This window comes from Cariama cristata, unplaced genomic scaffold (assembly GCF_000690535.1).
Source record: "Cariama cristata isolate BGI_N322 unplaced genomic scaffold, ASM69053v1 Scaffold45300, whole genome shotgun sequence".
NCBI classification, from domain to species: Eukaryota; Metazoa; Chordata; class Aves; order Cariamiformes; family Cariamidae; genus Cariama; species Cariama cristata.
The window spans coordinates 1-12,082 of NW_009594962.1; the positions used below are offsets into that span (position 1 = coordinate 1).

The 12,082-nt window shown below is 37.0% G+C and overlaps 1 protein-coding gene across 2 annotated transcripts; it reads left to right on the top strand.

Annotated features, from left to right (window-relative positions):
* The first annotated feature begins 340 nt into the window (after nt 1-340).
* On the top strand, nt 341-10,374 carry CBX3 (chromobox homolog 3). 2 transcript variants are annotated; one of them, XM_009699858.1, is made up of 6 exons: nt 906-956; nt 2,751-2,901; nt 4,781-4,923; nt 6,516-6,681; nt 8,050-8,144; nt 9,729-10,374. In XM_009699858.1, exons 2-6 carry the CDS (start codon nt 2,860-2,862, stop codon nt 9,853-9,855), a joined length of 573 nt encoding a protein of 190 aa, XP_009698160.1. In that variant the 5' UTR covers nt 906-956; nt 2,751-2,859; the 3' UTR covers nt 9,856-10,374. The 2 variants fall into 2 exon arrangements, with proteins under 2 accessions (XP_009698169.1, XP_009698160.1); XM_009699867.1 differs by lacking the exon at nt 2,751-2,901 and having other exon boundaries at nt 341-956.
* Nucleotides 10,375-12,082: the final 1,708 nt, after the last annotated feature.

Below are 12,082 nucleotides of genomic sequence, written 5' to 3' on the forward strand. Positions count from 1 at the left end.
TTTTTTTTCCTCCTGCCTTTCAAACGGGGACAACACAAGCCCCTCTGCGCTGGGGCCTTAGCCCCTACCCTTCCCCCACCTCACCTACCCCACCGCCTGTGGGACTGCCAAAATCCACCTCCCGTGTCAGGGGAGAATTGGGCGGGATTGCTGAGTCCGGGAGGTTTTCTGGCCTTGAAGGACTTTCTCTTTTTCCTTGCCCAGGCATATGGGGAATTCTAACAGTTCTGTAGTTTGCAGTGGGGCGGGGACAATACATGCTTAATGAGGTGGCCAGTATGAGGAATGACATGGAAAAGGGGATGGATGGTGTTCAGCATCATTTGCGTAGGTTAAATATGTAGTATGTACAGCTTAGCTGAGTTAATGTTGCTCTAGGACCTTAACTCTTTCAAACTTGAGAATCAGAAGGCAACGTTATAGTTGCATTAAGATAAATATTTGCTGTTTATAAGCATTTACTGTGATGTAAGAGTAATGGGTAACTCATTATTACACAGATATGTAGCTGCTTCCCACCAGATTTGCTGTTAATATACCTATCTATATCTTGATTAACTGCTAGAATCTAAACTCCTGTTCTGTTGGGTTTAAGGAAATAAGCATCCCTGATGGTCCTCCCCCTTTTCCCTAGAAACATCTCTATGCCTTAGAAGGCCTTGGGAAAAACCTTTTTTCAACCCTATAGACCACTTTGTCAGTATTGTTTATCCAGGCTAGCATAATGGTGTGTTACTGGGTTATGCCGGACAAAGTAGTAACCTACTTTTTGTTCTGGATTTAATCCGTATTAGAAATGTTATATGCAGTGAATACATGGGGGTTGGAACAAGGACCATGCTTGTATTGGGATGCCTTTCTTTGAGTAACGTAAACTTCCTTTTAATTGTCATGCATTTTTCTAGTAAAAGCTCTGCAAGTCTGCAATAAAAATGGCCTCCAATAAAACTACATTGGTAAGTTCATGCACACCTAAAGTATATAAGGATTTAATCAACATATTTTTCTTCAAACTTATAACTTGGCATCTCCATTTAAAAGATACATCCACATCTCCCCTCCCCAGCATTATTCTGACCAAAATTTCAGATCCAGAAAGTAAGGCTACTAGAAAGGACATTGTCTTTGGCTTTAATAAATCTGCCATTTCTAAAGAGACTTGTTGGGAAAAAAAGATATTAAAGGACTCTGCGCTCTTTCATCTGCCCTACAGTAGAAAACACTAAGGATTTTTTTTAGCCTCCTTTCAGCACACCATGTAGTTGTTCATATATGTAAAAAATAAAATCCGAATCATATATTTATTTAATTTCTCCCAGTGTATTTGGGGAAAACTAATTGCATGAGAAAACGCAGTCTTTACAGATGAAAAATAACATTATTGGGAAATGATGTGGCATAGTTAAGATGCCTTTTGAAATGAATTTTAACAAACAACAGTTTCTTTGAATTTCATAGGAGCAGAGATTATCAGATGTCAACCCCTCCTGGACCGTTTTAATGATGCATTCATGGATCTCAAGTCCTGTAAAGCTTTGCTTGACATTAAAATGTGGTCTTCTAAGGGCAGTTGGTTGCTGGTTACCATTAAAATAATAACTATATTAGTTTTGTGAAAGACAGACCTGAGAAAGTATAGTGTGACATGCATCTGAGGTTGAGGTGGGGAAGTAAGAAAAAATACACATGTACAATTCAACATTTGGGTAGCAGAACAGCTGCTTTATAATGCATTGAAAAGGCCTGTTCTTAAATTTACTGAAATGATTACTGGTTGACCCAGATCGAGATATATTAAAACCTTATATTAACTCCTAGCTTAGGAGTGCAATGGAGTGCTTCCTTTATATTGTACGATAACAAACTATTTTAAAAGTTTTCACCAAGATAAATGTCTAAACTTCCTGTTAGTAGTTGATTGCCCACTTTTCCCAAATTTGAAGAAGAGGAGGATTTAGCCAGCCTGGGGAGGGGGTGCCTCAGGGAGAGGAATGAATCTGTGAATGCAGTATTTTTAATCTTTTGATGTTGTTGAGAATTTTGCTGCACAGGTCAGGAAAATCAGTTATGGTTCCCATGGGAACCATAACTAATTCTGCTTCTTTATGTACTTGCGTGCAAAACCTAAGTGTATTAAGGGATAGCGTAGCTCTGGAATTGTAATTCCAATTTTGTTAGTTCTTGTATGTTAAAATCCTTCACCACAGTGTCACATCAGTGTTTTAATCTTGCCCCTCAAAGAAAGAGCGATTGTCCACAGGTCTGCATCTGTCCTATGTGACTTCTGAATGCGGAAGGGGAAAGGAACCATAGATAAGTCAGTGGTCAAAGGCCTAAGTTACAGCTTACAACATGCAGCCCTAGAGAAGGGAGCTTCAGGGATCTGGTGGACATTCAGTACCCTTTAACTTCAATCAGGTACCACGTTCATTTATGGGCCGAGATTTACATTGGCTTATGTAATCTCAGAACATACAGGTTTTTAACATGTTCAGTATTTTTGCGATTAAGTATTATTTATTTTAATAGGTTGGAAAGGCTCAAGAGTTTGGAAAGCGGTGCTGATGCACAGGAGACCTAATTAGGTCTCTAATATTTAAAACAAAAAGTAACATACTCTTGATTTTGTTAATTCTTGCTGCGCTATAAGAAGAAAATACAGACCCCCATGACAGTCATTTTCTTCTGTGGAAGATTATATAGATACTTAAGTCTTAAAAAGTAAAAAAAAAATTGCTGCTTTGATACAGAAATCCAAAACATTTGTCTTTAAGTGACAAGAATTAGTGAAGCCGAAAAAAGTACCAGAAAAACAGTCTTCCATTGAATCACAGAATTTTAGTCCAACGAAGAACACAGATGGAGATGTTCCCCACTTGTAGCCTGCTTGCCTCATCACCAGTAATTATAATGTTATTACTATGGTATAGTGAGTCTGTCTTTTTTTTTCCCCTCTGCTTCTTTTTTTGTTTGTCTTCCTCATCTCTACCCATTTCTCTGTTTCATACTTTCATTTCTTGAAAGAAGCGGCCTTCATAGAAGTGTGGGACATCTTCATGTTTTTATTTTCCTTCAATTTCAGTCTTCCATTCTTTTTCCTGTGGAGGCAAAAAAAGCCAGTGTGCTTAAGTTGACACTTTTCAGACATGAATGCTGTGGTCAAAATACACCTGGGATATGCAGGCGGTTAAATCTAATTGGAAATACATGCTCTGTTTTAGATAATCTCTCTTCTATGCTTCCAAATCAAAACAAGTGTCACATGAGTTACAATCATACACAGAAACTTGCTGTTTGAAAGAGAAACTTGAAACTTTTCCTCCTCTTTGTTGTTCGCACCTTCAATTTATGGGTTGCTAACCAGAGTAAAGCTATTTTGGGGAGGGAGGGAAAAATGAATTATGAAAAATAAGGGGCACAAAGACAAGGCTTTGGAAAGAAAGAATAGGCTTCAAATCTTCAGTCTGCAAAAAAAAGACAGTTTTTCTTGTGTCTAACAGATTTTTTTACATTTCACCGCATCAAGACAAAATTCTACAAAGTCTAAACATTTGACAGTTTCAAAATTGCTTCGCAGTATGTTCAAACTAACCCACATTAATTCTAGAGAGGACTAGAAAAAAGCCATTGAGCAAACAGGTGCTCTGTGATTTTTTGCTTGTCTATTTTCTGTTCTATGGGAAGTGCATTAGTGAGGAATTAGTTTTGTGCACTTGGATTTAGGGCGCTGCATGACTATATGTTTTAGGAGCTTCACACTGCTCCCATTAGTTTATGGCTGCCACTTTAACAATTTCCTTATGAGGTGCAGTCCAAAATGGCAAGAAAACTGCTTTTGGTCTGCTAGTGCTCCAGAAATGTGATACAAGAACATGATAGGCTTGTTCCAACCTTTTTAAGATTACAAACAAGGAAATTCTGAAATCTGTCCTTCTATTACTATTTAATTGTGCCTTATTAAACTGGGAATGCCTTGAGGATGATGTGGATGTAATATTTATTTTAAGAACTTAAAGAATATTATTTGAAGTATCAAATGTAAACTTAAAACACTTACAAAGTTTTTTAAGTTAGCAAAATTTCATTTACATGTTAAGTGCTGTACTTAAGTGTAGCTGTCTTAAATTTTTGCACCTTTGTGACACCTGTTTGAATGTAAGTTACATCGGTGCGTGGCTAAGAATGAGAAGGGACTGCAGTAATGGAATGCTTCCAGCATGCATCCTGTTCAGTAGTTACGGGTTATTGTCGAGTATTTTGCTTATTGTAGCAATACAATAACTTTGCTCCCATCAGCTTCTCCTTTTTTGAGAAAAGGTAGTAACCACCTTTTTTTGAGTACCATCCCTTTTCTATTTTATGCATTTTCACAATTCCCTTACTACTTTTCTTTACTTCTGCCTTGTGCTGTTTCTTGCCCTCTGCCTTTTCACAGGCGTAGAGTTAACTTTTAGAAGCTTCATAGATTTTTGAGCATGTAGCACTGAGAATTAAATTTATAAGGGGAGTAGAGGCACTGAGTGTATGGACAAAAACATTTCAGCTTTTTAAAAACTGGTGTTGGGTATCTCATTGAGCAACTGAAAAAAACCAAAACATTAACATGTCTTGCTCAGGTTACCTGACCACATGCACTAACATAAAAGGAGTCTGAGCTTCTGGCTTTAGTGTGAATAAGTACATGATTCTTTGCTGTTTACTGAGCAAAGTTGGATTTGGCCAGTGAAGTAACTGTCTAAAGCAAAAGAATGAATAATGTCATTCTGAATTTCTTTTGTAGCACAAAATGGGAAAGAAACAGAATGGCAAAGGTAAAAAAGTTGAAGAGGCAGAGCCTGAAGAATTTGTTGTGGAGAAAGTCCTGGACAGACGTGTTGTAAATGGAAAGGTGGAATACTACTTGAAGTGGAAAGGATTTACAGAGTAAGGCATTACCTGTTATTTTTTTCTGATAGAATGCTGAATACTAACCATTTATTTGAAATAACTGTGCAGAGAGGGGCTTGGATGTTAGGGATACATTTTATAGAATCTCAAAGGAAGGACTTCCATAAATGCATATTCAAGTAGGGCAGTCAAGTATGAAAATAAAATAGAAAACATGTAGCTTAGTGTTTGTGCTACATAAAATGTTCCAAGACTTTTACCAAGTCCTCAGTGATTGTTCTTTTACCACTGTTCTGTGATTTAGCTTGTGTCAGTATCTGTCAAGGTAAGCTAGACTGACAGTTGTTACCTATGTGGTGGAATGAAAGTTACTTCTCAGTAAGAAATTTTGCAGGGATTTAAACTGTAGGTATCTCTGAAGCAATGAATTTGAAGCAGGTAGTTTGCTTATTATTCACTTTTCTGAACTGCTCTCAAATTAGATGAATTTGCATAAAGAATTCTGTGGCATGGTTGCCTTCATTAGGCATACCCAAAAGGTATCTTTTGAATCTCTTTCCCAAGACTTACAGAAGCACAAGAAAACCTTACAGTGGACTGAAAAAGTTGATTGCTAAAGAAGGCACATAGTTGTGCCTCCTCCCTCCATCCCTCCCATGACACTTTCTGGCAGGCTGCTTTACTAGCTGAAAAAACGTGATGCACCTAGCATTTGAACATAAGTAGTTACATATGCAGTCATATTGTTGTTGCATACCTCCCAAAGTGATTGCATTGCAACATTCTGCATTCTAGCACCTGAAATTCGTGTAGTGATAAGTGCATAAATGCAAAATACAATATGTTTGGTATTTGAGAATCTGATTTGAAGTTGTAAAAATGTGTTTTAGTAAGTGAAAATAATTTGTAGGCACCCTGCTTGTGCAGTAGTGCTGTAGCAGTATTCGTGCATGAGGACTTCTGGTGAGGTGCTTAGTTGTTGTAGGAAACATTCATGGACTTCCTAAAATTCTAGTTAACAAAATGCACACTCACCGGAACATTTGCAGTGCCCAGCTCTGGACGTGGAACCTTTGTTCTCTCCTGTAGTCAACTGAAGGAGGAAGATAGTTCTAGGTATAGTTGAGCTCAGTGCTCGGAGACAACTTTTGAGAGTATTCCTCATATGTGGAAGCTTAGACATGTATTTACACTGTTAGTAGTGAGTGTTGTGTACATTCTATTTTCCATAAGTTTTAATGCCCGTATCAGATAGTTTGTTTGCATGGACGGTTTTTAGAGGAACCTGGGAAGGGTTTAAATGTTTACATGTACAGGTAGGTGTTGGTGGGGTGGGGATTGCTTGTTTTAACTCCTATGATTCCACCCAGATCATAGGAGTTAATAGAGCTGCTTATTCTGTATCTCCAGTTTAAGAACATTGTTTTTCAACAATAGCAGAGCATGCTTCTTTCAGTCATCAAATGCAGTGCATGAAGATTACTAAAGATGGCAAGATAAGCATCCTTAGATTTAAAAAACCTGCTTTACATAATGAGAAAAAAATTAACTTGCTTAAGGTGAGCCATGTAGCTAGTTTTACGTTTTTCTTCTTTTCCTAGTTTTACATAAATGTGTGTATGTTTCAGTGCTGACAACACGTGGGAACCTGAAGAAAATTTAGATTGTCCAGAGCTAATCGAAGCTTTTCTGAACTCTCAGAAAGCTGGTAAAGAAAAAACAGATGGTGCCAAAAGAAAATCTTTGTCAGATAGTGAATCTGATGATAGTAAATCGAAGAAAAAGCGTGATTCTGTAAGTATATATTCATGTGCTAAGCTTTGTTTTTCCTGCTTATCTTGCCTACCTCTCCATCCCCATCCCCCCCTAAATCCTATTGTGACTATGAGAATTAGACAAAACATGGGTTTAAAACTGCAAAAATCACATAACATCTGGAACTGTGGTCTGAAAAGGGTAATCATTCAAGGTGGTTAATGAGACTATCCAAATGGTGGGTAAAAGATGATTGATTGACATGATGACTAAAAGTTCTTGCATTGTCCCATGATGCTTACTGAATAATTGAAAGTGAGACTGGTTAAGAGTTATTAATGAACAATACTAAGTGGTCAGTTTGTGTTGGAGCAAAAGGTTCGTGAATGGAACTGAGATGAAGTTCTGTTTTGGCTTTCATATTTAGTATATGATTTTGAATAAGTGAATGGCAAGATGGCAAAATGTGAAGACCAGGCAGTTACTTAGATTAGGGCCAGACATGATGATGGAGAGGGAGTAGAAAGGGTGGGTGAAGAAAGCCTACCTTTTCTTAAAGGTCTGGGTTTCTGCTACAATTTAAATGAACGAACAGCGTGACAAATTTAATGCTGATAAGTACAAAATAATGGAAATATAATAATATATTCAGTAGTTCGCATTTTTCTCTGTAAGCTGTCAAACTAGCAATTTGAAATTAAACTGTTTGGCAATGTCAGTGGTTTACTGAAGACAGCTGTTGGATGTGTGGTTACTGTCAAAAAAGTTGGAAGGCATCAGAAGGAACAGTTGATGAATAATAGAATATTTTAGTTTCCTTATAAAGTTCTTTGTGTGGTTCATCTGGTACAGTAGTGGCCACTGTCTCAAAAAGGATATTGAGAACCTAGAGAAACTAATACAAGAAATAGTTCTGATATTCCTTAGCACCAGTGCGATCTCAGTGAGCCAAGAAGAGCTGAGGTATTCCCCAAGGGTGCAGCAAGGCTTAAGCCAACTCGAGCCTCTTGTTTTGCTAAAAAGGATGTGTTTTTCCCACTTTCAGGAGTGCATTTTTGCTTTGCCTCTTTTGTTGCTTTTACTGGCCATGCTTGTTTGTTTATCTACTATAACCAATTTAAACCACTTGTTTTATCTATTGAGTTTTCAGAAATAAATGCTAGAAACATTGATGTAAAATCCTCCATTATTACTCTACATATTAATGACTTGACCTGAAGATCAGTCATGAATTGATGTCATCTTCAGACAATAATGTGTAATTACAGCTTTTATAATTATGCAAAGCTGTATTTTTTTGTTTTGATAAACACACTTATAGGTATGTACAAGAATGTGTATCTAGCACTAATATCAAAATAGAATTTAATCTTAAACTAGATAATGATCTTCTAACTTACTCAATAGGTTGATAAACCAAGAGGGTTCGCAAGGGGTCTTGATCCTGAGCGGATAATTGGGGCTACAGATAGCAGTGGAGAGCTGATGTTCCTCATGAAATGGTAAGTCTTACATCCACAGTTCTTGTCCATATTAAGGGAGGGCAGGCAGTTGCACTTAGGCTACTGAGACAACTTCATTTCAGGAGTAAGACGGAGAAGCTGCTCGTCTGCTTATTAACCTTCTATTCTTAGAAAAACAAGGCTTCTATAATCAGTGAGTACTTAATCCCTCTTCCTTCAAAACCCAAAATAACTTAAGTTTCTATCAATTTGGTTTTACAGAGGTAGAAATTTGAAAGGTAAATTCTGATAAAATATGGAAAATTGATATTTGTATGGAAAAACTGGATCTCAGTAGTGTTCTTGCTGAGGGAATGGCAGGCAGAAATCCAGCTTTACATGTTTCAATAAGCAGAAGCCAGCTGCTGGATAGCCAAGCATTTAACCAGTCATAGTGACAGCTGTTCTGCATGTGACCAAGTGGAATTGAAAGCAACTGTGGAGTGGAGGAAGGATCTGAGGTTGAGGTGAAGAATGAACAATATGAAGAAGAGGTTTATCGTTATGGGCTAGTAAGAGGGGAAAGTGATGGGGGGGACTTTGTGTTGTTGAGAGGGCAGGTGGAGACCAGCTTCATTAGCTACAGCATTGACAGCAGGACTTCTTGCCTTATGAACAAGTAGGATAAAACTAGTACTTTTTTCCAGAGATGAGAATACAAGAGATTGAATTCACATTTGCTGGGGGTCAGATTTCTTACGGTGGTGGGACGAGCAGAATGATAGATTTCCATAGCCTTCGAGAAGGGCATAATTTTTTGAACGGAGTCAAACTGAGTGGTCTCCAGAGAAATTATTTGTCATGTGATGTGCCTGGACTGCTGAAGATTAGTGGTTTGGAAGATTGTCTCCTTTCTGCCTTTTCAAATTCTTTATAAATTTTATGTGGAACTTAGGAGAGTTGCAAAATATAGATTGTGACTATTTGAATTTCTGTACAGGTAATTGGCAAAATCAAACACAAAGGAAACGTACAAAAAGAAGCTGCTTTTTTTTTTTTATTTAGTTCAGTTGCAGTTGATTAGTTTTTCATAACTGATTGTAGGCAACAAACATAGACATGAATATGTATGCACAAAACTGACTTGTAAAGGCAGCATACACTTTAAATTGAAATCTGAAACATGTCAGACTGGAAAGTTTGTTTTATTACCGCAAGACAGCATCAAGAGTAGCAGTATGAAATACAGCAAGTTACTTGCATAAACAGTAAATATAATTTGGATGTAAGTATCACCTCTTAAGACTGATGCTATTGATTTTTAAAAGTCTCGTTTTGAAGTTTTGATTATGCTTTAAAAGACAAAATTAGCAAAGTTTTACTTCTTTCATTACATACTGCAATAGGTAACTGTATAAATGGTTCCCTTTGAATAGTGTTTTCCTTTGAAACAAAAAAATATGGGAAGGGAAGGAAGATGCAGCTATGAAGCCTTGCCTTTAGCATGGAAGTTCTTGGTAAATATGGTGAAAGATCTACTGAAAACTGGTTTCTAGCTGACATTCTTTTCAGAACATATGACCTATCAAATTTACTGAATTAATGGTTATGCATTTTCTTAAATCCCACTCTCTTCTACATCAGGAAAGACTCTGATGAGGCAGATCTGGTGCTGGCCAAAGAAGCTAACGTGAAGTGTCCTCAGATCGTAATCGCTTTTTATGAAGAGCGACTAACTTGGCATTCGTGCCCAGAAGATGAAGCACAATAATTGTTTGCATTGCTTTTTTATATATATGAATATTAAAACCTGAAATTTGATTTATTAGCGATGTGAGAAGCATACACTCTAACAAGAATCAAATTTGATATTTTTTTGAAGTAGTATGTTTTGCATCAACAGCAAGTAAATAAAAGCTTTCCGCAACTTGTTTCATTTATCACAACAGAGCATTTGATACTACTACTTCCTCCATATTAGGTAAAAGCTTTTATAAAACATTCATAAACTTCCATAGTTATTACAGAATCATAATGAATGTCTAAACAAACTCACAGATGTTTTGTAGTCTTCTATACTATTGATGTGCATGTATCTTCTTTACCCAAACCTAGCCTTTAAGCCTGTAGAATCATTCTTTTTAGTATTTTGGGATCACTTGGTCGCAAGAAGACCAGGTGAAAACTAACTTTGTAGTAATTTGAATGTTATCAGACTGTATATTGTTTACTTTACTGTAAATACTGGTGAACAGTGGTCAATAAAATAGTTTTATATTCTTCCTTTATACTGATAGGCTGTGACTCTTTTGAAGCGGTATGATATTTCTGAACTTTTGATAAGTTAAGCTCTCAATTCATAATATATTTAACTGTATGTTGTTTTTTTGGGGGGGTAGATTGATTAATTACTATTACCCTGTTGCTACGCTGTAATCACAGTACCAGACAAATACTGGGCTTTGATTCTTTGTATTTTTTTCAGTGAACAATGCCTGAGGCATAGGGGTTTTTTCAGTCAGGAAGGGCCTGTGAAATGAATGTGCTTCGGGTAATTGTTTAAGTCACAGATAGCAACCCTACTGCCTAGGTATGGCTGCTAGTCACAAGGCCAAGTGGCCTCTGCAGGTATACTAGGAAATATTTGACATGTGTTGACAGTATCAGCCTTTGTTTTAATTTCAGGTCTTAATACAAGGCTACAATGTAACTACTAGCTGTGGTTCAGATGGAATTACTCTTCAGGCTATTGCCTGAAGAATACTTACATGGCTCTGCCTTTAAAGTGGAATATTTTAATGAAGATACTGAAGTCATATACTTTAAACAAAAGACTTTGTTTCTATTTCAGATTGAATTTTAAAATGAGTCCTATAATCAGCTGCTTGGAGAATGCCTTCAGAAGGGCAGAAGTAAGGGGTAGGGAACTCAGGAGAAGGAAAGTTGCCTTTTTCCCTTCTTTCTCCAGCTGCCATTCCTCCTTTCACTTGCTTTCATCTACACACCTTCTTTTATTTGTGTTTTGACTGCCATGGTATAGTTTGCATTGAGCTGTGCCTCTCCATACGTCAGTGGCCAAGCTTGTTTCAGAATTGCCCTTAATTTAGAGTTTTGACCAAAAAAAAATAGTCCTGTAATATGCTACTGTTAGTGTCCTAGGTGAGACAGTTAAGATTGCCGAGCTATGTTTTCTTAAAAGATTAAAAAAAGATTGGTTTTCCTGGAAACCCTCATGCAGTGTGCTGAGGAGCAAAGAAGGAATTCAGTCTGTGCACCATGTTTTTTCGATGCTGTTGCACAAATCATTACTATAACTATTTGTCCTCACATAGTTTCAAAAGCCATTTACATTGTGAATTAAAACTTGTCATTGTAAACCACTTAATTATAGTTAAGCACTGTGGTGGCTAAACTGATGCTAAATTACCTTTTTATGTGTAACTGCTTTGTCTTGTCAAGATTTTTTTATTACTGGGTTTGGGCAGAATTCAGTCGCCGACTAGTTGTGGCTCCAGGAAAAATCTGATACCCCTGTTAGTGCGGGGGTTCCCTTGCACCAGGTAATAATAATTTCAGAACTTAGCTAACTTCTCTTGCCTGTTCCTTAGACAAATTACCCCAACTTTGTCATATGTTGTAAGTCTTCTACAGAGTTCATGGCTTAATTCTTTGGGGACTATAATCAGAATATTTATGCACCTAGTATATAGGAATCTGAAATCCTTGCTTTTTTACCCAGCAGCTTGAGAAATACATGGGCTAAACAAGACTTCCAAAGTGGCTTGCATTCTCCTGCCTGCCTCTCAGTATGGAGTACTTTTTAAAGAGTCTTTAAAACTGTTATTTTGCAGTTTGCATTTTATTGTCTGAAGCTTTGCAGTTTCTATACGTTGTTTCAAGTGTGGATATGAAGTTTATATGAAGTTTCTGATTTGAAGCGATACAGGTTAAACAGTTGATTTAAATTATTGGTTATTGTAAGTGGTAGACATAGAGAT

What these genes read in the sequence shown, in the direction of transcription:
- CBX3 (XM_009699858.1), top strand. Translation starts at nt 2,860, where the DNA reads ATGGAGATGTTCCCCACTTGTAGCCTGCTTGCCTCATCACCA. An exon ending in GCCTGCTTGCCTCATCACCA is followed by an intron (nt 2,902 to 4,780) that starts GTAATTATAATG and finishes TTTCTTTTGTAG; the next exon opens with CACAAAATGGGAAAGAAACA. An exon ending in AAGTGGAAAGGATTTACAGA is followed by an intron (nt 4,924 to 6,515) that starts GTAAGGCATTAC and finishes TGTATGTTTCAG; the next exon opens with TGCTGACAACACGTGGGAAC.